At 36.5% G+C, this 24,258-nt stretch overlaps 5 protein-coding genes, 1 non-coding gene and 1 pseudogene across 12 annotated transcripts; 5 read left to right on the top strand and 2 right to left on the bottom strand.

Annotated features, from left to right (window-relative positions):
- Positions 1-948: 948 nt before the first annotated feature.
- Positions 949-4,578, top strand: LOC147298105 (monodehydroascorbate reductase, seedling isozyme pseudogene; annotated as a pseudogene). The gene is made up of 2 exons (XR_015123295.1): positions 949-1,021; positions 2,647-4,578. The product of XR_015123295.1 is annotated as a monodehydroascorbate reductase, seedling isozyme pseudogene (transcript).
- A 2,611-nt stretch (positions 4,579-7,189) lies between these two features.
- On the top strand, positions 7,190-9,504 carry LOC147298104 (uncharacterized). Its single transcript, XM_086229349.1, has 2 exons — positions 7,190-7,495; positions 8,987-9,504. The coding sequence occupies exons 1-2, from the start codon at positions 7,348-7,350 to the stop codon at positions 9,262-9,264; spliced, it is 426 nt and encodes a 141-aa protein (XP_086085475.1). The 5' UTR covers positions 7,190-7,347; the 3' UTR covers positions 9,265-9,504.
- A 438-nt stretch (positions 9,505-9,942) lies between these two features.
- LOC147298103 (uncharacterized) lies at positions 9,943-12,241 on the top strand. The gene is made up of 4 exons (XM_086229187.1): positions 9,943-10,108; positions 10,483-10,553; positions 11,351-11,440; positions 11,955-12,241. Exons 1-4 carry the CDS (start codon positions 9,985-9,987, stop codon positions 11,976-11,978), a joined length of 309 nt encoding a protein of 102 aa, XP_086085313.1. The 5' UTR covers positions 9,943-9,984; the 3' UTR covers positions 11,979-12,241.
- A 228-nt stretch (positions 12,242-12,469) lies between these two features.
- LOC147298102 (uncharacterized) lies at positions 12,470-15,559 on the bottom strand. 5 transcript variants are annotated; one of them, XM_086251670.1, is made up of 7 exons: positions 15,007-15,559; positions 14,652-14,729; positions 14,215-14,249; positions 14,056-14,080; positions 13,912-13,951; positions 13,335-13,430; positions 12,470-13,052 (listed from the first exon to the last, which is right to left on the bottom strand). In XM_086251670.1, exons 1-7 carry the CDS (start codon positions 15,424-15,426, stop codon positions 12,994-12,996), a joined length of 753 nt encoding a protein of 250 aa, XP_086107796.1. In that variant the 5' UTR covers positions 15,427-15,559; the 3' UTR covers positions 12,470-12,993. The 5 variants fall into 5 exon arrangements, 4 of the variants coding, with proteins under 4 accessions (XP_086107796.1, XP_086107804.1, XP_086107811.1 ...); XR_015123460.1 differs by lacking the exon at positions 13,912-13,951 and having other exon boundaries at positions 13,335-13,416; positions 14,025-14,080; XM_086251678.1 differs by lacking the exon at positions 13,912-13,951 and having other exon boundaries at positions 14,025-14,080.
- A 2,694-nt stretch (positions 15,560-18,253) lies between these two features.
- On the top strand, positions 18,254-19,706 carry LOC147298101 (peroxidase 5-like). The gene is made up of 2 exons (XM_086229858.1): positions 18,254-18,740; positions 18,905-19,706. The coding sequence occupies exons 1-2, from the start codon at positions 18,372-18,374 to the stop codon at positions 19,694-19,696; spliced, it is 1,161 nt and encodes a 386-aa protein (XP_086085984.1). The 5' UTR covers positions 18,254-18,371; the 3' UTR covers positions 19,697-19,706.
- Positions 19,707-20,827: 1,121 nt separating this feature from the next.
- On the bottom strand, positions 20,828-23,992 carry LOC147298100 (uncharacterized). Of its 2 annotated transcripts, none has more exons than XM_086248186.1 (5): positions 23,770-23,992; positions 23,112-23,404; positions 22,871-22,993; positions 22,140-22,430; positions 20,828-21,269 (listed from the first exon to the last, which is right to left on the bottom strand). In XM_086248186.1, exons 2-5 carry the CDS (start codon positions 23,361-23,363, stop codon positions 21,060-21,062), a joined length of 876 nt encoding a protein of 291 aa, XP_086104312.1. In that variant the 5' UTR covers positions 23,364-23,404; positions 23,770-23,992; the 3' UTR covers positions 20,828-21,059. The 2 variants fall into 2 exon arrangements, with proteins under 2 accessions (XP_086104312.1, XP_086104305.1); XM_086248179.1 differs by having other exon boundaries at positions 23,112-23,411; positions 23,770-23,991.
- A 77-nt stretch (positions 23,993-24,069) lies between these two features.
- TRNAF-GAA (transfer RNA phenylalanine (anticodon GAA)) lies at positions 24,070-24,142 on the top strand. Its single transcript has one exon. It is a non-coding gene; the product is annotated as a tRNA-Phe (tRNA).
- The last annotated feature ends 116 nt before the right edge of the window (positions 24,143-24,258 follow it).

Raw genomic sequence — 24,258 nt, 5'->3', positions numbered from 1 at the left:
TGTTTTTTTTCCCTCCGCCCGATCACCACCTTCCTCGCACCAGCAGCACCACCACCTTCCTCGCACCAGCAGCACCACATTCCTCGCACCACCACCACCGCGCGCCACCACCCTCCTCGCAGCACCACCACCGCGCAGCACCACCCAAAACAACCACCATAACCAGCCCGGCAGCCCCTCCTCGGCTCCTCCCTTTCTCCTCTCTCTCTCTCTCTATCTCTCCTTCCCTCTCTCCTCTCACCCAAGCAGACAGCCAAACAAATTTTTTAAAAAATAAAAATTGCAGCGGGTTCGGCGGACCATTAAAGTAGATTGGGCTGAAATTTTCTATAAAAAGTAGGCTGAATTTTGAGCCTAATATCTGAAATTCTGAACTGAACTTTAAAAAAAATAACCCATAAAAAAAACCCCATGGCCACTGGTGAGACAAAATGTGAGTTTGTTCATTCGTGATTGCATGACAGACACAGAGGTGCCTCGGAGTGGTGCCTAGATCTTACTCTGCTTAAGCACAATGTATTCACTTTTCCAATGGCCCTGGAGATCCTGCTATGCTTTTGTTTTTGGCCACGAGATCCTACTATGCTTAAACACTGATTCCTCAATGAAGTTTTCTCACCCTGTGGCAGCGTAAAGAGATAAGTTGTTCTTTTCCCTTTGCTGTGTTATCTCTCAGATACCACTGTGATTGCATGGAACACTCTGACCATACATGTTTGTTCTTGCCCTTGTTTCAAGAAAAGGCTTAGTATCACAAAATATTTCAAGTCTTTTGAACCAGAAAAAAGTGTTTTTTCAAGGATTTCAGTGCCTTTTCAGTTCTGCTAATTACATTCTTTACTTGCCTAAGTACCAACCTATCAAATACCTTGCTTCTACAACTCAGCTTTCTAGTTTCAGTTCTCTTATAAAGAGGCAAGCTTTTAAGGTAACCCTTAATTGGAATTGGTCTTCAGCTTCTTCTCCATCACTGAGTCATTAATTTACCGAAATTGGTGTCTCTACCAGTCAGTGAGACCAGGTAATTAAACTATCTTTTCTGTAAACTGATGTACTGCTCGATCTGCTAGTTTCTTATATGTTCCAAGTTTTTTCTGTAGGGGTGCTAGCTTTTTCTACCTTAGTACATGCTACTGTCTAATTAACATGCATTATATGTCACAAATCACATTGGATTTAGTTAACATAGTACTAAAAAATAAATAGGATCCTATGCTTATATTTATGTCCTTATATTATGCTTATATCTAAAAACGTACGTTGATTTTTCTTGTAATTCATTAATTATATATGATTAACGCACATTCGCTTGACATAACTTTTAGCATCCTATACATTATAAATTTAGTGCTGCTATATGCACACTCTTTTTCCTCTTAGTACACACCTATTTTTCACCTCATACCCCTTTTTCTTTTTAATTTCTTTAATTTCTCAAAACATACCCCAAAAATATTTAAAATACCCTCATTTACAAAAAAAAAAAAATTAATAAAACCCAATCGACGCGAGCCTCTCTCTTCTCTCCATATCTTTCTTTGGTTTCTCTCTTTGTCACTTTTTCCAATCAGATACAGGGGTTGGCGACCTTGCCAGCTTCTAGATCGGTGGACACCGACCATCGATCTGGAGGCTGGGAAGGTTGCCGGCCCCTGCATCTGATCGAAGAGAATGAGAGAGAGAGAGAGAGAGAGAGAGAGAGAAGCCGACGGTTCAACCTGCCGACAATCGATGGGGTGGAGGTGGCTAAAGGTGGTAATGGGCGGTTTTGTTATTCTGAAATTTAGTGAGGGTATTTTTGTCATTTGGGTTAGGAGTTAGAATTGCTATTTACTAAATGAGGGAGAGGGGTGTGTGAAGAGAGAAAAAATGGTGTGCATATAATAAATTTATCTTCAAAACAGAATTAGAAAGAGAAAGAGAGGAAGAATTTTAAGATCTCGCCTAGTTTCATAAGGTCAAAAATTAACTAGGCATCAAATGTTGCAGCTATAAAAAATAGATCCATTGATTTTAGGTACCAAATTTCAATTTTTTTCATTTTAACTACTAAAACGTTTATTTTTCAGTTTAGGTACTAAATTTCAGTTTGCGTACCAACTTTAAAAAACACGGTTTCACCGCTCGGTAAACAATGCCGAGAGCTCATGAGAAATATATATATTTTTTTACAAACTCAACTGTGACTGTTTAACAGTCATAACTTTTTTACTAATTTGTTGTTATTTCAGTGTTTGGGAGACTTAAATTTTAATATTTAGTCTCTAGGTTGTATGACTTCATCATTCAAGCCTAAATCAAAAGCATTAAACTATTATAAATTTTGAATTTTTATGAATTTCATACCGTCACAATTGTGCATGTTCGACAATCACAACTGTATAACAAACCGAAAAAAATAACTAACGGAAAACCACCGATGTCAAAAAATTCACGTTTCATACAAAATTGTGATCTAATCCAAAATGTTTTGCTCAAGGTTAGTACCTAAACTAAAAAAAATTAGTGTCTTACTGCTTTGCTTAAAAAGTTAAAAACTATTGATATTTGATATTTAATCCTAAGTCTACTAAAAAAGGGTTTAAATTAATCCAATAAGCCAATACTTCATTTAAATTAATCCAGAATTGTTTGGGAAATGTGTAGGAAATTACCTATGGGATTTCTTAAGCAAGTTTCTGAAAGAATCATAGCTATATGGGCTCTAATCAGCAGATGGTTGAAGTATCATAGAAACCATGAGGAAAATATGGAAACTCTCAAAAGATTGTTAGAAGAGCTAAACAGGCTTATTGAAGATATAGAACTAAAATTAGACGCTGAGCCTCCTCATCCAATTAGAAGACAAGAAGATGAAGTCTACGAGTGGTTAGTGAAGGTGGAAACTATCAAAACTGAAATACAAACCATCGAACGAATTGGAGAAAGGAAATATCTCTCACGTGTGCATCTAAGAAAGCTTGTTGATGAAAAGATTGTAGAAGTTAAGGAATTGCTCCAGAAAGGTAGTTTGTATAGCGGGGTTTCCTCGGAGAAGTGGTTCAAGTATGTGATCATTGGTGGAGGAGTTGCAGCTGGATATGCAGCAAGAGAGTTTGTGAAACAAGGGCTGCAACCAGGTGAGTTAGCAATCATATCCAAAGAGGCAGTGGCACCTTATGAGCGTCCTGCGCTTAGTAAGGCCTATCTGTTTCCTGAGGGAGCTGCAAGGCTTCCTGAGTTCTTTGTCTGTGTTGGAAGTGGAGGAGAGAGGCTGCTTCCTGAGTGGTATGTGGAGAAAGGTATTGAATTGATTCTTAGCACAGAAATAGTCGAAGCAGATCTTAATTCGAAGACCCTCCTAAGTGCAACTGGGAGAAGGTTTGCATTTCAAACTTTGATTATTGCAACTGGCTCCAGAGCAATAAGTTTGACAGATTTTGGAGTTCAAGGAGCTGATGCCAAAAACATTTTCTGCTTGAGAGAAATCAGTGATGCTGATAAACTTGTAGAAGTAATCAGAGCCAAGAAGGAGAAAAAGGTAGTCATTGTTGGAGGAGGATACATTGGTCTTGAAGTCGGAGCAGCTATGAGAATCAACAAACTTGATGTCACCATGGTTTTTCCAGAGCCATGGTGCATGCCAAGACTTTTCACTCAAGAGATAGCTGCCTTCTATGAGGGTTACTATGCTAATAAAGGCATCAACATCATCAAGGGCACAGTTGCAGTGGGGTTCAATGCTGGCACGAACGAAGAGGTAAAGGCAGTGAAACTCAAGGATGGTAGGGTGCTGCAAGCTGACATTGTTGTTGTTGGTGTTGGGGCAAAGCCTCTCACTGAGTTATTCAAAGGGCAGGTTGCTGAAGAGAAAGGTGGAATCAGAACAGACAAATATTTTGAAACAGATGTCGATGATGTGTATGCTGTAGGGGATGTTGCTACTTTCCCTATGAAATTATACAATGACATGAGAAGAGTTGAGCATGTTGACCATGCCAGAAAATCAGCCGAGCAAGCTGTGAAAGTTATCAAGGCAAGAGAAGAAGATGAAGACATTGAAGAGTATGACTATGTTCCATACTTCTATTCACGCATCTTCGATCTTTCATGGAAGTTTTATGGAGACAATGTTGGTGATCCAGTGCTATTTGGAGACAACAATCCAGCATCAGCAAAACCCAAGTTTGGAACAACATGGATCAATAATGGGAAGATTGTGGGAGTGTTTTTAGAGGGAGGGACAGATGAAGAAAACAAGGCTATTGCCAAAATTGCAAGGGTCCAACCTCCAGCTGATCAGTACTTGGATCGACTGAAAAAGGGGGGTTATTTCTTTGCTTGAAAGATGTTAAAGAATTCCTATTTAAAATCTGCAAAGTGAGTTTACTTGGCTGCTGGAACTCAGATACCTGTACATATTAAATTGATTGCTTGGACTTTCTTTCATTTGTTTTGTTAATGCACTTAAGCAGATTGATACTGTGTGTCCTGGATTTTATTAGTTCTATTTCCTCATGCTTTATTCTCGGTGTTCATTTGATCATATGTGCTTGTTTGTTTTTTTCTGTTGGAAAAATATATGCTTGCTTTCATTGCTCTTTCTTTCTCCTTACTTAAGGTATTCTTAGAATTTGTATAACTCCAACTTGCACCATTATGAAACCTGCCCAACTTGGACTTGGGCTGGGATGAGTGAACAAATCTACTTTGGCGGAGTTCATTTTTTGAATTATAATACATGTCCTAAATATTTTGTTGTTGGGAAGAATTTCTAGGTGTATGTTTTTGTCAGACAACCACTCTACTATGTACCTTATAAATCAAGAAGTGGGAAATTGAGGATTAGAGTATTCAAACACAGGACATGACCTTTTGCAATCAAAGTTCTAATATTATGATAGTTAATCATTATATTTCAAAACTTTAAATTATTAAAAAATAGACTAATAATGTATATCAAACAATTACGAAAACAACTAGAATTTTCTATCAGAATAAATCAAGTTAAATCTAGATATTTCAAATTAAAATCTCTAAACCCCTAAATTTAATATAATTGGTTGTTTGCTACAAATGTGGCTTAAACCTAGGGCTGCGCTTTGATTTGGTTTTTACCGAATCGACCGACTACCGACCAAATTTTTTTGGTTTGGTATACCGATTTTCACAATTCGAAAATTAGAAATCGCAAATCGCAAAAATTCGAAAAAAGTTGCTTTAGTTTTGCTAAAAATCGAAAAAAGTTGGTAAACCGACTGATTATTAAAAATTATTACTGAAAGAAACCGAATCGATTATTACCGAAAAAATTGAAATATATACTGAAAAAAACTAAAACAATTACCGAAATTTAGTTATATATGCTTATATAATACTATTATGTTAGTGGTACAATAAATATTAAACTACTAATATGTTAAACAACTATAAGAAAATATAATTGTATAATGTTATTATATTAATATTATCAAAAGTGTGAGTTAAGATATAGAGTCATTTTCTAATAAAGTAAATATTATTATTTTTTGAAAAATAAAAATCTCATCTTTAGGTAAGTAATGCATATATATATTTATTTATTTTTATATCTGCTTATATTTATCGGTATATATACACAAGGTGTTAAATTTCGAAGTTTTCGGCGAAATTTCGATTTTTTGGGGTGTCGAAATCGAAACCCATTTTTGTTAAATTTTCGGGATAATTTCGGCGAAATTGTCAAAATTTTCGGCGGTGAGACAGATATGGTTTTGGAAGGAAGGCTGGGTTTTTGGAAAAAAAAATGGAAACCTTAGCAGGGAGACTGGCGGGGGAAAGCTGGGCGATAGGCGGTGAGACTGAGATCTGGGTTTTAGGACGGTGGGGGGGCGATCGCGGGGGGGCGACAGCGGGTGGGCGACGGCGGGGGAGCGATGGCGGGGGGCGACGGCAGAGGGAGAGAGAGAGAGAGAGAAAAAAAAAAAAAACAGTAGCTGCTGAACTGGAGACTCGGGGGAGAAGAAAGGAAAGGAAAGGAAGGGAAAAAAAAAAGAAAAGGGAGGAAAAAAAAAAGAAGAAAAAAAAAGGAAAAAAAAAAAAAAGAGAAAAAAATTAAAAGGTTTAGGATTGATTGAGGTTTGCTGATTTGGGGCCTTTGGACAATTGTAAAGAAAAGAAATGGTTTGGAGTTTTATTTGGCCGTTTTGGAGTTTCATTTAGTTGTTTTTAAACCATAAACTAGCAAACTATAATATATTTCTATATAAAAAATAATTTAAAATATCCTAAAAGGCCTAAATCCTAATATCATATACCATATTCTAAACAATATAGAATATAGATTATAAAATACATAGGGTTTAGTATACAGATTATAGAGTATAAATAATATACTAATTTTATTTAACAGTATTTGTTTTTAGCGTGTACTATATTCATCTTATATCACATAAAACCTACTATATAATTTGATTTCTTCAATGTTTTTTATCAATTTAGTAGATAATATATTAAATAAACATATGGTAAAGTTTCATTCAAAATTTCCGTATTTTGATAACAATTTCCGTCATTTCCGTCTAATTTTTGTCGAAATTTAAAAATCTTCGAAATTTCCGTAGAAATTTCCATCGAAATTTCCTCGAAACCCGAAATTTTATTCCTTGTATATACATACTAAATTAATAGGATATGTACTAATACATATTATTAAACTAATTATACTAGTATATATTATTACTAATATTAATATTATTGCAATTAATACTAGTCCTATACTAAACTACCAATACTACTCGTGCAAATATATATTCATTAAACATTATATTTTATGCATCATATTTGATTAAATTTTAATTTATATTGGTATATAATAATTAGTATTATTATTATTAAATCGAAAATGAACCGAAAATATACCGAAGTAAATCGAAAATAAATCAAAGTATCCGATACCAAAATTATCAAAATTGAACCGAAAACTGAAGTTTACAAAAAATTACTGAACCGAAAAATACCAAAATTGAAAAATATCAAATTTTTTGATTTTGATTTGGTAAGTCTAGTATTGATCCGAACCGACCGATGGGCAGCCCACTTAAATCTAATACTTTCTTTGAGGAATTCCAATTCTTATTTTAGAGGGTGTCTTGAGAGAATTATTTGATTTAAAGTGTCTTTATAGGTAATTTTATAAAAAGGAAAAAATTATAATTAGAAGTTCAGATAAAATGGCATGGGATAGTCTAGAGTCTTCTTCCTACACCATTGTTTTGCGTTGACAGAAGAAAACTGGCGATTCTCTGAGCTTCATAAAACCAAAACGCTAGCGATATACCGTCCATCACAGACGCGTATTGGGTACCAGAACGACACGTCGCTTTCGAAATGGCTGATATTAGAATTGGGAGAAGCTCTAAGCTGAAGGAGCAGAAACCCAACCCCGACCGCCGAGAAAGGATTGGCGGGCTTCTGACACAATTCGCCAAATTTGCTGTTGACTCCACCATCAACTTCCCTCTCAAAGCCTTCACTGGTTAGTTACTTATCTGCCTCACCATGTATAGTTTTGTAAATTACTTTCTTGGTTTGTATTGATTGAAATTGGTTATTTGGCCAATTTTGTTAATCATGGATAGGCTTATTTGGTTCCTCGGTTTGCTCAGAAGTACTGAGATTTTGCAACAACACATGATTCTTGTTAAACCCTTTTCCTGTAATCTCGTTCTAGTTTGCAATGATGCCCATTTTCTTAAATTTCAAATGCACCTGCTGAAATGCACCAATTTTGAATCTTTATCCATTTTGAATTGAAGGGCCTCACTGAAAATACCAATGGCAGTGGGAAATATATAGAGCGTTGTTGGATTGTGGTCTTCGTATTAGCATTTGGGCCTTAAAGGCCAAACTTCCCCTGATTGTTGTTTGCAGCTATTTGAGCAATGGAAACAACAATCTGAGGGAACGGGAGTTTCTGTGGATGTGAAATATGGGAAGCTTTGAATGGTTGTGTCTTTATTAAAGAATTGACGAAGTAGTAAATAAGGCGCTGACATCCTTCAGGATTTGTCAGAAAATTCTAGCTATAAACGGAATTGGTGATAGACAATGTGAAGTAGCCCGGCTAATGAATGTTGAAACGTTGGTGCCACTAGTCAATGATTGGAAGTAATTTGTGAATAATAAGGGTGAATTGCAGAAAGTTGATGAATACCAAATACAGAGGAAAGCCAAGAAAGCTCACACTTTTATAAACAGGTTGGTGGCAGTGATTTAATTTGGAGGGGAATGAGTGGGCAAACATTGATAACTTGAAGAAATGTTCGGTTAGGTGCTTTGGTCTTGAGGTAGAGCAAAGGTGGAATTTGGCTTTGCTAGGGGTTATAAGTTCACTTCACTATAAAAATGGTACCTAAGCTGGCCATGGTCAGTGATGCTCTTGATGTTGAGGATCAAGAGTTTTAGTTGCAATTCCCACCTTGGTTGATAACAGAGCTGCCCATATTAATCCTGTAGAAATGGTCACCTATAACATTTTCTCAGTCATTTCACATCTTGGCAACCCATCGACACAAATTTCCTCCTACGTACTTTGCAGCATAATAGCCCCTTTTCCCACAGTTATCAAAGCTCTTCTTTAGCAACATCACATTGTTGAGAAGTACCTGATTTTTGTTAAAAGTCACTAATTGGACAGGCTACAGCTGAAGCTCAGACTGTTTGGATGAAATTGATTAATTAGTAGATTATTTGCATCCCATCCCTTGTCTGAAATGATGCATTCACTTTTATATCTGTGCTAGTCCTATAGAATAATAATGACTTCATGCAATAATTGTCTACCCTTGAATTCATTTGACATCTTTATTGATCAAACTTTTTTTCTTTGACAGTGTCTTTAGCTAACAGAACTTATTCTTTGTATTGACTACCACTTCCATACTTATGGTAGAGTTGCAGATGCATTCACCACCATTTCTCTTTCCCTGTCTCTAAATATTGTTTTCCACCGTTTCGAGTACTGCAGGGAGGAAGCAAGCGTATGAGATTGTGCAGGAAGGATTGAAGGATCGACCTGTTTCAATTTCTCTTGATGAGAACGAGAAACCTGAAGATCTTAAGTTAGTGAAGGAGGAGATGCAAGCAAAAATGGAGAAGATGCAGGAAGACATGAATATTGTAAAGCAACAACATAAGATTTCAACAAAACATGTTGAGGGATCAGAGCATCTGAAGAAGATGCCAGATGAGGTTGGTGTTCGACAGAACAATAAAAGAAAGATCTTTATTCGTTCGCGACTTTAAGTGAGGTTGGTGTTAATGACCATAACAGCAAACCAAAAAAAGAACTGTACTCCTGATGAAAAAAAAAAAATGTAATGCAAAATCGTATTTTCTGATCAAGTGTAATTTAATATTTCTTTGGGCAACAAGTACAATTTCATTAAGGCTGAGATTTGATATGTATATGTCTATGAACTTGAGCTGGGGTAGTATTGCTCTGTTAAAGATACACTTTCAGTAAACAGCTTTTCTTTGAATGTAGCGATGTAGGCCACATTTTTTTTTTTTTTTTTTTCTGCTTTTATTAAACTAGTCAATACTATCTTGACCCACCACACTTGTAATATGACCCAATGCTAATTCAACTTCTTTACCATATTTGTGCGATATAAACATTCGCTTATCAAAAATAAAGATATAATGCAAGAAGAAGTATCTGGTAATATCCAAGGTTGTGGTCTTCAGTCTTTGACCCTCATGTAAGGCTTTGTTACTTGGGCCACACTTTTTGGACGATGGGCCTTTGTCTAAGAGCCCAAATAGACAAATACATCACAGCCGGACTTCGTGGGCCTTTCGCAGATGTTCTAGAGAACTGACAAGGGCATTTTTGGAAATTCGTAACCGTCTTCCAGGTTCTTTTTAACTATTTTCTTTGCCACTCTCGTGTAGCTTCTCCGGACTTCCATACTCTCTCTCTCTCTCTCTCTCTGAGCTGACAATCGCAAAGAGCACCCAACAATGGCGGCATGGACAGTGGCGGCTCGCCAAGCTGTGAATGTGGCTCGGCTTTCTTCTCCAAAATCGGTTTCTACCGCTCAAGCCATTTCCCTTGTCCATCGGCGCGGTCTTGCCGGCGGTGGCGGTAATTTCACCTTTAACCTTTTTGCTTCATCAATGGCTCGCCAATAATTTATGTTATTTTTATTTTTAGAAACTTTTGCTTTTTTCGGTCGAGTTATTTTGTTTTATTGTATTTGTTTTTGTAGTGTGTCCTTCTATACTTGTATTTTCACGCAGTTTCTGTGCAAGAAATGTTTGCTTGGTTTGATTGAAATGCTTTGAATTGTTGAACAAGTTTACTTGCATTAAAGATTTAACAATTGCACTCACATCTAGTTCAGCCAATGCCCATGTCATGAAAAGCTTGGAAAATCTCAATCCAGTCTACTTTTGCTGCTACCCTTCAAACGTGAATTTTTTTAAGTGAATTATTTACTTGCTTTGACTGTGTCGCAGATCACCATGGACCTCCAAAGGTGAACTTTTGGCAGGACCCATTGAGCCCATCTAAATGGAAAGAAGAACATGTGAGTTTTGTTATCATTTTTTCTTACCAGGATGTCTACTGTGTGGTATAATGGTATTGTTGGCTCACTATATAGATTAGAGATTGCATTCTTCCTTTTTGGTGAGCATTAGTGATTACTTTTTAACAATGCTAGAGTAAATGTCCTAATTTGACATAACCAGACTTATAATTATGCTGCACACATTCTGTAGCTTCTTCGTTTGGTTTATTACTTTCTGAGGAAGATCTATGGGAAGATAAAGTAGTGACATATTATCTCAAACTGTGTACAATGAATGTATACTTAGGCTAAGTTTTTTTTTTTTTTTTTATTAGAATACTTGGGCTAAGTTGTGGTTTTAGCTTTTTATTATGAAGTCGAAAGGCTGTACCTTCTGGTTGAAATAGAAGTCGGAAATTGACGGATCTGTCCCTTTGTGATGTGGAGGAACAAATTAGTGGTGTTATCGGTTGTGTGTGGCTGTGTGTGTGTGAGAGAGAGGGATAGAGAGAGATGGCCTTAATATGTCTTGGTTGTCTCAGCAGGCAAAGAAAGTTATTTCAATGCTATTATTCTAGAGGGTGTGCATATTGAGGCTGTAGTCCAGTTGAGAATGTGGGAGAGGAGACAAAATGATCTGGCTTGAGTAACATTTCTCATACTAAAGTACTTTTGAATCGCCTGCAATAAAGCTGCATGCAATGCAAGTGCTAACTTAATGCCCATGATGAGTAGACCTAATTAAGAGTCAAGACTGTAATAATCTTAAACAATGTTATAGCCTGCTTCAGTTAGCCCTCAATTTTTTGTGGCAGTTTGTGATTGTCTCTTTAACTGGATGGGGGATACTCATCTATGGGGGCTACAAGTTTTTCACTGGAGGCAAGAAGGACAAGAAGGAAGAGGTACTTTTTATATCTTTTGATTATGAGCTTTGTTGTTCATCTCATGTTCTCATGAAACTAAATCATCAATATGTTAAGTAGTTTCTCATACTCTATTACACGATGGTATCTAAGTTTTAGTGTGGTATCTCTTATCCATCTCATAATCTCATGAAACTAAACCATCAGTTTGGTATCTCTTGAATAATGGGTTATAGTCTGAACTTAATGTAACTCAACAGTCAGCAATGTAGGCAGCTCTCTCAGGAGCTGACAACTCGTCTGTATAAAATGATTGAGCTGTAAGAATTGGCTTGGTTATTTATGCATGCCATCTATGTTATGGTTTGGGGGTAATTTTTCACATGCTGTAGGGGTTTTCTTTGGTTGATTGTATGATGAAGCTTATAGGTATCAATTTTCGTGGACCAGAAGCATTTGGATATATGTTCTTCTTGTTGGATCATCTGCACAGATTTCTGAAATATGAAAACCCTCATATTTACTATCTATGGTCTGCTTTCTTTGCTTGCAGAAAGTTGGAGAAGCACTGCACTAGCTTTTTGGTTGTTCCTGAATATCTAGAATGTGCAAATAAATCGGGGTCCTGGCTTCTTAATATCTGGAATGAGGATGTTTTTCGATGCTACGAGACACCAAAGTTTTTAGGCAGTTCCAGATGTACATGACTCTTTAACATGTTGAGTTTATGAACATTTTATCTAATGGTGGCTTTTAGACCTATAGCTATGCATCTAAACTTTTTTTGTTTTTACTCCTTGTTTGACGCCTTTAAAACTCCATCATATGGAAGAAGCATGGTTGGACGTGAAGTTATTTAATTTGTCACAAACCCATCAGTCGTCGAATTTGTTTAGCATCTTACTTAAGGCTCATAATGAGTTCAAATTTAAATAAATGATATATTGCTTAGCATCTTACTTAAAGACCCTTGCAGTACTATTAAAAGAAATGGATTGCCTCAAGGTTAAGGCGAGAAGTGGCATAAAATAATTTGATAATAATTTAACCCTCAAACACCGTGAAAAATACATCTACAAGTAAATTGCCCAAAATTTATTTCATTGGCTTATTTGGCAGCAAGTTTAGTCATAAACTTTATAACCATTCCAAATTGATATCATGTGCTTCCTCTCGCCACACACAAATACATTAAGAAAAATGACGAATAATTTGCATCAAGAGAATATACAAGGTATGACACAAAATCTTCATTGTCAAAACACAATGTACACTAATGATGCCGATTTGGCCAGTTGAGACGTTCTTCTGGCACCTTTCTCGCATGATGAGTATTGCTTTTTTGACCATATCACCGGTGCAGATATATTCCTGCATCAGAGGTCTTCACTTGAAGTTGAAGCTCAAAGGGTGCATCTCGAACACAATTTCGACATCAAATTACCCTTTTAGATAGACAATGGGCTGATTACAATGTTATCAAAATTTTCTTGGCAACATTTCTCATATCTATTCTATATCACCATTTTCATTAATCTATGAGTAATATTACATTATCTTCTAAGCATCAATAGTTTTTCTCCCAAGCAGCCTCAGTCTGCATCTTTTACTTCTGCTTCAACATCAACTACTGCTTGAGAAGAATTCTTCCCTGTAACCAGTGTCAAGCTCAGAAGATTCAGCAAAAATACTAATATAGACCAAGAAAGTACGATTCTAGGTTCATCAATCATGATTATTTATATCTTCGCCATTATTGAAAGATGAAAATGGAAGGCACAGAAAAACTGCAGGGAAAAGCATGGAAAATAACAACAAATAAGAATATTGCAGATGTTCACAATCATCAAATGCAGGTTGTAATGCAATGATACATAAAATGTAGACAAATGATTATGAAGAAAAAAATGGCAACAGGCTTTTCAAGAATAACCTCTTGTAGAACGGGTGTAGTCATTAAATGCCTGTCCAAACGTTGTAGATTGATTAGAGAATTTCACAGGGTCCATTACAAACTTGTTGTCCACCACTGAAATTAAAACATGAGGCAATGTCAACACCAATTTTCCGTCAGATACTATAAAAGCCTTATTCACAATTTAGAAGTATCATAATCACTTAAACCATGACAAGAACGGCTACTACTGAAATTATATGGACTTACAAAAAGAAGGTGAAAAAAGATTTAAAAGAATGAAAACATAGCAGCTAAGATCCAGGAAAGCCATTGAAACCACACTTGATTGTATAAGAGCACTCTAACACAAATAGGACCTTAATTTGGAGTCAAGTTTAGATCTAAGAATTAGCAACAAAAATAAAGGTTTTACCAAAGTAGAACGACTCATGTAATAAGGTTACTATTTGTGGCATCAGTAGTAAAATGTCTTCAGTCTACTAACAGAAGAAAGCAGCATGAGGAATTTTGGAACTCGAAATAACATGAAACCCAAAATTTAGAAAATGCATAAAAAATGTGGGTTCACAAAGTTAATAAAAAAGCCGCTCACGTAATATATCTAGTGGCAACGCAAGGAAAATGCCTGCAGTCTGCTAACAGGAAAAAAGCCGCATGTAGAACTTGGAACTAAAAAAAGCAAGAAACCAAAAAATTAGAATATACCAGAGAAAGGTTGACTACAGAAGGGGCAGACCTGCAAATCATCATTTAAAGAAGATCTGCAAAGGGTTACATCATTGCCTGAGTTAGGAAAATTACCATACATAAAAATACTGCAGAAACTAGAGCAAAACAACCCAATATAGGTATCCATAAGTTAGCTTGAATTATAACAGATTTCAGCAGGTCTTACTTGAAAATCTGAAAATCATTTCCACAGTTTGGGCACTGCAAGTACATCACATAGAAAAACAATCATTAAAGGCAGAAGACAGCAGAGTAAGAATATATTTGAAGGTTTGTAGATTGATAAATAAACTCTACATACAAGCTAAAAAATTGTGCAAGACCTTAAATCTAATGAGAAAAAAAAAATAATTGAATCTGACATAACTGTTGTAATTCATATCCTCAATTACTAGTCATAGGCAAATGCATATTGCTTTGTTGGGGATCTAGGGTGGATGTCAAACTTTGTAGAGGGAAGTGACCAACATGGCAATCAAAGCAATGCGGCAACAATCTTGAATTGTGATTTTACTAAGCAAGAACAGATATGTTTGATACACAGCTTAAGCAAACTATGAGCTTGAAGAAATGAGCAAGAAAACAAAACTGAAGTAGCCTTACACTGTCTTGAACCATATCCCGCCCTGCCCACCAGAGAAAAGCACCCACACCAACAATTGGTACTAGCACTGCAATGAGCTGGAAAAGAAAAAGCACCAATTTCATTAGATATATAATCACTCACACACACACCGTCAAAGTCAACTAGAATATGAAAGGTTTCACAATACAGAGAGAGAGAGAGAGAGAGAGAGAGAGAGAGAGAGAGAGAGAGAGAGAGAGAGAGAGAGAGAGAGAGAGAGAGAGAGGCGCCAATTTCTTTAGATATATAATCACTCACACACACACCGTCAAAGTCAACTAGAATATGAAAGGTTTCACAATACACAGAGAAAGAGAGAGAGAGAAAGTGTACCCAAATGGAAACAATGGCGTCCAAAATCCAACCAAGCTGCCCAGTAAATGAAAGATAAGTCAACCCAATAGCCAAAGCTATATTACCCAGAAGCCTAGCAGTGGCCCCCTCATCTTTCCCACCACCACCACCACCTCCACCACCATTGAACCCAAACCCCTGATTAAACCTCACTGCAACCACTCTTTTCTTCCTCTTCCACCCCTTATCTTTCACCAAAATTCCATCTTCACCACCTCCCACTCCAAATAAAGACCATCTTTCCCAGTAAGCCCTCAACTTGAACCTGTTCCGACTTAAAGGACCAGTCTTTGTCCTTGATAGAGAGTAATATTTAATGGGTTCATTGCAAATGCCATTGCGCAAACTGCTCAACCTGAAAGCTAAGGAATTGATAGAGATTTGAACAAGCGTTGTCATGGAAGAGATGGAAGTTCAAGAATAAACGACCCAATCAATATCTAAAGTTCAGAACTGTTCATGGAGGATTTCATGGTGGCTTGGCTTTAATAAAGATCAGAAGATTTCATTTTCCCCTTAGGCCTTAGCTTTGGTTTTTCTACTTTCTGGATAGCAATATTTCACCTCTTTTTTTTATATTCCGAATATAATATAATCACATGTCAAAAAAAGTTAAAATAACAAAATACACAAAAATATAATCTAAATAATGACTTTGATTTTAATCATAGTGTTTAGATTTTTAAAGTCCAAAACGAAAAATACCAAATTGGCCGGCCCACTTGCAAAAACATGGTGACTAGCCGATCCACTTTAATGAGCCGAGCGCTTGACAAAATGCAATTATACACTCTGAAATTGCTAGTCAATAAAATGATCGGTGAGTAATGTAATTATTTCTAGAATGGCTATTCCCAGAACTTCCACTTAACTTTGGTTTTTCTACTTTCTGGATAGCAATATTTCACCTCTCTTTTTTATATTCCGAATATAATATAATCACATGTCAAAAAAAGTTAAAATAACAAAATATACGAAAATATAATCTAAATAATGACTTTGATTTTAATCATAGTGTTTAGATTTTTGGGTTTTTATTTTTAAAGTCCAAAACGAAAAATACCAAATTGGCCGGCCCACTTGCAAAAATATGGTGACTAGCCGGTCCACTTTAATGAGCCGAGCGCTCGGCAAAATGCAACTATGCGCTCTGAAATTGTTAGAGGAAATTTCGACGGAAATTTCGAAGATTTTTAAATTTCGACAAAAATTTGACGGAAATGATAAAAATTGATATCAAAATACGGAAATTTTGAATGAACTTTACCATATGTTTATTTATCATATTATTTACTAAATTGATAAAAAATATTGAAGAAACCAAATTATATAGTAGGTTTCATGTGATATAAGATAAATATAATGCACGCTGGAGACAAATACTGTTAAATAAAATTAGTATAAAATGAAATTAGTATATTATCTATACTCTATAATATATATACTAAACCCTATATATTTTATAATCTATATTCTATATTGTTTAGGATATGGTATATGATACTAGGGTTTAAGCCCTTTAGGGTACTTTAAATTATTTTTTATATAAAAATATATTATAGTTTACTAGTTTAGGGTTTAAAAATAACTAAACGAAACTCCAAAACGGGCAAACGAAACTCCAAACTATTTTTTTTCTTCACAATTAACCCAAAGGCCCCAAACCCCAAACCCCAAACAACCCTAAACCTTTTAATTTTTTTTTCTTTTTTTTTTCTTCTTTTTCTTACCTTCCTTTTCTTTTTCTTTTTTTCTTTTTTTTTTCTTCTTTTTCTTTCCTTCCTTTCCCTTTCCTTTCTTTTCCCCCGAGGCTCCACTGCTCCAGCAACTCCTCTCTGTTTTCTTCATTTCTTCTCTCTCTCTCTCTCTCTGCATCTCCCCCCGCCGTCGCCTCTGCCCTCGCCCCGTCGCCCCCTGCCCTCTCCCCGTCGCCCACGTCGCCTCTCTCCCTCGATCTCCCCCTGCCGCCGCCTGCCGCCACCCCTCTTTCTCCCTCGATCTCCCCCCTGCCACCTCTCCATTTTTCTGCAAAAACCCAGCTCCAAAACCAGATCTCAAATTCAGTGTAGAGGCAACCGACTTATGGGAATGGGTTATGGGCACCGTCGAAAATTTCGCCGAAATTTCGACGAAATCATCCCAAAATTTTAGCAAATATGGGTTTCGATTTCAACACCCCCAAAAATCGAAATTTTCGGCGAAATTTCGCCAAAAACTTCGAAATTTAACACCCTGATTACTATGCAACAGTAGCTACTTAAATTGCAAAAACACCCTATAAAATATTGTCACTGTTAAATAGTGGCAATTTGCCCATTAAAAAAAACTCCACTGAGCGCTCGATAAGGGTACCGAGCGTTCAGGACAAAAAACACGAAGCAAAACATAACTTAGGCTTTATTTGTACAAAAGTGAGTTTGTTTATCATTAAAGGTTGTAAAATGAACTTTAGAGTACTTTACTTTAGATTGTTAATAAATTTAATTTTAATATGATACTAATCAAAGATGTATTGATATTAATTGATTTAATATTTGCAAGTCAAATAAAATGATCGGTGAGTAATGTAATTATTTATAGAATGGCTATTCCCAGCTTCATTCATATTTTCTCATCTACCTTATTTTTCCACCCCATCTAAATTTAAAAAAAAAAACACCAATTTACTTATCTTCTCTTCGATCACTACAAATGGAAATTTAGACCATGTACTTTGGAGTTTGGTAATTACATCTACATTATTGATGACGGTTCCCACCATAGCCTACCATGTTGAGCTAGACAATAGTACCTATTTGCAAAACTTAATATGTATCGATTACACAAAAATATTGCATCTGCATTATTAATTGCTATCGCATGATGCTATGACCCATGTCTACTTCTTTAATTTGTTGAAAATCATCTATACATATCACATGTTTACTTGTTAGGTATCTGTGGTTTTTTTTTTTTTTTTTCTTATTTGGGTGTGTGAGATATATATGAGAGAAAAATATATACACGACCTATGGGCTATGGGGTGGATTCACAATTCAAGAATTGAACAGGTCACTAAAGTTTTATATAGTTTCCTCGATCTTGTACACTGTAGGTTTTCTCTTTATTCTTTTGTAAGCACGGGTCTAATTATAGTAAAAATAAAAACGTCAAGGCGTTTAGAACAAGTTAACATATTTCGAAAAGGAGCTGGACCCATCTCATCTTCTAGACTTATAGGCTTATAGCAACGGCCAACATGTGCTTTTTGGATTGGAAATGAAACAGTTTATTTTGGATCCGATCCACCCAAAACACCTAGATACAAGGGATGTTTATGACAAAATTAACCTTCATTCGGTTCTATGGAGGTGGCATCTAAAATTAAGAAATTACTCCCAAGTCCCAACCACGCGGTTTGTGCATGGTATAAAAGCGAAGCACCCCATACCATGCATCTTGTATCTGGTTCTGGCATCAATTATATCTCTGTTTTAATTATTAACATGGAGATGAGCCGTCTGATCACTGCAACAATCTTCACCTTGTGCATCATCAATGTCCTTCCTTCGAAGGCAGCACCCGGTGGGAACGGCTTACATGTGGGATTTTACGATCGTAGATGCCCCAATGTGGAGAAAGTTGTGGCTAACATTGTGGCAAAGGCTCATCTGCAAGATCCAAGGCTACCGGCTGGCCTCATTCGCCTCTTTTTCCATGATTGTTTTGTCAAGGTACGTATGTTGCGCGCGCTGTTGGGTTTCTTCAAAACAAAAAACGTTTTCACAAGCTGGTTAGAAATATAAGAAAATGACTCGTTTCTTATTACGTGTTGAGATCGATCGAAACACAGAATGAGTCATTCTTTTTAACATCAATTAATTCATGAATGGAACAGGGATGTGATGCCTCAATTCTGTTGGATACCACTCCCTCCGGTGAGCCCGTAGAGAAACAATCACAAGCCAACATTGGTGGTCTCATTGGGCTTGAAGTCATTGATGAAATAAAGGCTCAGCTAGAGGAACAGTGCCCGCAAACTGTGTCTTGCGCCGATATATTAGCATTTGCTGCTCGGGAAGCTGTTTTCCTAGCCGGCCTACCCTATCACAAAACTCCGGCTGGTCGCCGTGACAGCCGTACTTCACGTTCTGCCGATGTTTTTGGCAACCTCCCTTTTCCTACAACACCTATGGATGACATCATAGACATCTTTGCCAGAAAAGGCTTGACCCCAAAGGACATGGTTGTGTTGACAGGTGCACACTCCATCGGTAAGGCGCACTGCAACTTCTTTGACTACAGACTCTACAAGTTCAACGAAAATCAGGTCCGAGACCCTGCCCTGAACCCGTTGTATGCACATGATCTGTCCCTCATGTGCCCGGAACAAGATTTTTTGGCCAAAGACAAAGCAAAGAAGGTTGATAATATCGTGGACTTTGATCCCACAACACCACTGAAGCTGGACAATCACTACTATACCAACTTGTTGCAAGGGAAGGGTTTGTTTCAGTCGGATCAGACACTGGCTTCAGATCTCCGGACCGCTAGGTTGGTGCAAAAACTGGCTATTAGCAATCAAGCTTGGGGTCGAGGCTTTGTCAACGCTATGATTAAGATGGGGAGAACACATGTACTCACTAACGACCTAGGAGAGATAAGGAAGACCTGTAGGGCTTTTAACTAAGACCAAACAGTGTTCGATATCATATGTGACTAAGCTAATTATAACATTTCTTTATTGTTAAATGATTTGATGATTGGTTCTAATATCTTATGAATCAACACCAATGATTTGATGATTGGTTTTATTGTGACCAAGCTAACTTTAACTTCTTGCACATTAGTCATTGTATTTCCATTTTTTTTTTATTATATGCTTTCTTTAGAATTCGTTTCGACCAAAATTTCGGTTGGATATTTTGGGCGATCTTTTTAAAGCTAAATGAAAAAAGAGTTGTTAGGTAGCTCATTTGGAATGACCGTAAAATTACTCACAAATCCCCCCTCCCCACAACTCCAAAAAAAAAAAAAAAAAAGTTAAACGAAAAAGACTTCGTTGAAATTTCGATGATATTTCCTCAATTTTTGGCCGAAATTTCGGTACTCCACAAAATTTCTCCCATTTGTTCAAAATTTTATCTTTAAAAAATCTATCTCTTAGTCACAAGTTTTTCACCAACTTAACAATTTTACACAAAGTAATACTATATTTTCCTCAATTAATTCTAGGGTTGCTTTAATTAGAAACCCAAAATGAGAAAGAAATTTAAGTCAAACCCCAGGCCGGTCAAAAAATTAAGTAGAAACTCAAATTGTCCACTGAGCGCTCGGCAAATACATCAATACATCTGCAACCTAAAACCTAAAACATGTCATCTACAACTTAAAATGATGCATTTGTAATCTAAAAAAGCCATCTGCAACTTAAAAATGTGCAGATGCATATGCAATTGCTAATGCATCCACCGAGCCCTTGGTAGTGTATTTTTTTTTGTCTCCGCGCTCGCATACACGAACAGATTGAGTTGGAACTTATTTTTTTAATTCGCTAGGTTTAGGGTTAAAAATCTTTCAAAAACAGGACTTCGACATAATTTATTATTAATTCTATGATCCCAACAATAATAAAAAAGTTTCTTCTAACTTCTTACATTAGACAAATGAATGATGGTAGTCAAAACACCAATGCATAGGCAACCCAGCTACTGCATGGAGGAGAAGGGTATGGTCCTTTCTTACTGTAAACATGCTCAACAGAAACTCTACACTACTAGGTAGTAACCAAAGTGTCAACAGACTTACTAGCAAGCAACGATAGAAGAAACTCTAGTACGCACCCACATGGGTTTTATTAGTTCTGATATTAAATATTGAGCTTGTTCAATAGGATTTTGATAACGGTTCAAACGTTCCAGATCATATAGATATGGTATACCAAGCACCATACCTGCATTCCATTCAATATTATGGATATATCTGCTGATGTTCCTCGTACAACAGCTACTAGAAGAAATATCAGCACATAAGATTCTTTACCACGATCCAAATCATTCGTGCTTCTTACCCTGTTTCTTGCTCGATATGCCATCATCTCTATATGGTGTGACATCATATGCATACTTCTGAATAACTGAAAAGAAAACCATCTCCACACACACCAATATGTTTTGGAGGGCTTCCTCTATATGCTCCACGTCTAGCCAGATATGATGAGGTCGAATTATTTTCAATGCTGCAAGAATATCAAGAACAATTCCCTGCAAAACCAAGTGAACTTCTTTGTCAAAACAATCAAGAAATTTCATTTGCAAACAATACTCGTAGAAAAAAAAATAATAAAAAATCAGCCCTGTTCCCAACAACTGAATCAAGTACATATCTACAAATTGGAGATGTTCAAGAAAGTACATTCACATTATGGATGACTTTTTCCAACCAATAATGGGAATTTTTTGATATTTGAGCAAAAAATGTTTCGTTATGTAAACATTAAAGTAATGCTACCAGAGCAAAAAGACAAATAAGGGTCTCAAAATTCAACGCAGACACACAGGCATTTTGATATGGTATTGGACATCTCATGGAATCGAAGATGAAACACAACTTTAGGCATGGACACATGAGAAGCCTCGGTGTTAGAAGTTAGAACCAGCATGAGAAGCCTAACAATATTCATGGACAAGAAAGGAAAGCATACAATGTCCTGAACTCATAACAATCTACATCTGGATAAATTAAAGATCGTTTTACATAGGGTATCACACCACAATCACTATCTAGCATCACCAATGTCCAATATCTTGCTGCTGTATGATATGCCACAGATAATCTAGAAGGAAAAATTCAATATGCATATTGCACATTATGACAATATTGCTTTGGGAGATTCTACACAACAAGTCTATCTGCTCATGAACAAGAATCATCAAGAACAATACCTCCACTATCCAGTGGTAACTTTCATGCCTAACGGCCAACAAAGTCTAAATTCCCTTCTCAAAGTTTATAATATTCACAAAAACTGTTATACATAATGGCATTCTCTAACTTAACAATCCACATTTGACAGAACTATGAACTTTTCAGTTTATGGCTTAACATGAAAGGGGAGGGGAAATGATCGTTACCTGCCAAAAGCAGAAGAAGACAATCCCTTTGATGCATAAGAACTTAGCAAGAGGTTTGTGTGGTTCCAGCTCTTTAGCAAACACATGGTAGAAAATGACAAGAGAATACAGAGCCAGTGACACTGAAATGTTCAAAATTATCGTGAATGTCCAGCTAACCCAACTGGGATATACTCCAAGAAGTTGAAGAGTTATCATCAAGATGGAGCACACAGGGCGAATCACAACAAATTGCCATGTCCAGTACTTGAGAAGCTTCAATGTATTATGGTTCAAACGAACAGTGTGAGGCTGCATTTGATAGGTACAAGTCAATATATACCTCAACATATCAAGGTTAACAAAACAGCTAATAGGCGCTAGCTAGTTTCAATAAATCTGAGAAAAGCTACATACATACATTTTAACACTCTACTACTGGGCGAAGGTGAAAAAGACTAAGAAGTTGGATAGGTAGAGTGTCTTGTAATTGCTAGGAATCCTTTTAATGTTCTAACCCCCAGAGAGACTAGGCAAGTTGTTGCCCATATATATGAGTTCTTTAAGCATAAAATTAAATGTTTTATACGATCGGAGATGTCTCCAAACTGTTTCTTCTTAAGCTGCTAATGTTAATAGATGTGCTATTCATAACATCAATAGAAGAAAGTTTTGATATCAGGATAACAAAGACATTTATAAATCATGAATTTAATAAACACAACCAGAATCCGAGAAGAAAATTCATTTACCAGAAAAAGGGTCATTGGAAATGAATGGTGAATCTCCCTTCCTTTGATCTCATCCGGAACTATGTTTTTACTTATAGATATGTTTAAGTAGCTGTACAGCAAAGCCAAAAACTTAGCAATCACCTGCACATAAAGAACTAAGAAACTTAGCACCAACAAATTAATAACTCAGGCCAACAGAACCTCAAATCTTAGTTTACCTTACACACAAAAACTATATTTCCCAATATTGAAATCTTACCAATGCCTCATAGCATTCCTTGACCGAGTCCAAGAATGTAAAGAAAACTTTGCTTCCCTGGAAATCTACCAAGCCCACAAAGGAATCTATAGCATACAAGGGGGCCATAAGAATAATGATTATGATGGCTTTTTGCTCCTTTGGCTTCTTCCAGTAAAAAAAATGTTCTGAGAGAAGCTGTACTGAAAAATGCATTGTAAGCATCACACAGAAAGTGGAAACGAGTACAGTAACTTGTGCAGGATTTGCCATTTTTTCTTTTTGTGTCTTTAACCACAGAGGTGATTCAAGAACTAGAACCTGCCAAAAAGGGTGTCAATGGTTTTAATTAAAATTTAACCAAAGCACTTGACCAAGTAGACTTAGAAAGCAAATTAGTCAAACAAAGATGCGAAGCAAAACAAATCATAAATTTGTGACAAACCCAGATGACAATATTCAAATTTCAGTCTTTTTTTATTTTATTTTCCAGAGATTTATTAGTAACAGAAAGACAAAAATTGTGAGGAAAAGTTGCAGCCAATAACTAAACACCCAGACACAGAACAGAAGCATAAATCCATACTTAAAAAGTGAAGCTAAGTGTTAACAGTCAACTAATGCTAAAGGCATAAAGAAAAGCACTCATATGTTGATTAAGTACAGAAAATGAACTAACGGTCTCTTTGGTTGCAGAAACAAGCTCTTGCTTCTGTTGTTCTTCTGCGAGATTTCCTTAACTTTTATCGAGAGCAAAGATGCAGAGAAAAGATCACTGTTTGAATATCCGGCATGAGATCTTATGCGACTGGTTGGTTGCTCAGACTGAAATTATTGGACGGTGAGAGATGGTAGGGAGTGCGAGCACCTCTGCCATGCTTTGCTTTGTACTTCAATTGTTGTAGGAGAGGAAGAAGATGGTGTGCTTTGTAGGATACTCAAGATAATAAAAAGTTTCAGAAGTGCTGTAACATCAACAGCGGGGATAGCTCAGTTGGGAGAGCGTCAGACTGAAGATCTGAAGGTCGCGTGTTCGATCCACGCTCACCGCACGGACTTTTTTTTACTATTTTTTGATGCATTTTGGGTTAGATGAGGGCCCAAGGCCCGAAAACTATACACAGATTTATTGTCATTATTTTCTGAAGGTGCGTGCTTGATGCAGAGT

This window comes from Dryas octopetala, chromosome 1 (assembly GCF_963921425.1).
Source record: "Dryas octopetala chromosome 1, drDryOcto1.1, whole genome shotgun sequence".
In the NCBI taxonomy this organism is placed as follows: Eukaryota; Viridiplantae; Streptophyta; class Magnoliopsida; order Rosales; family Rosaceae; genus Dryas; species Dryas octopetala.
This window is presented reverse-complemented; position numbering and strand designations above follow the sequence as displayed.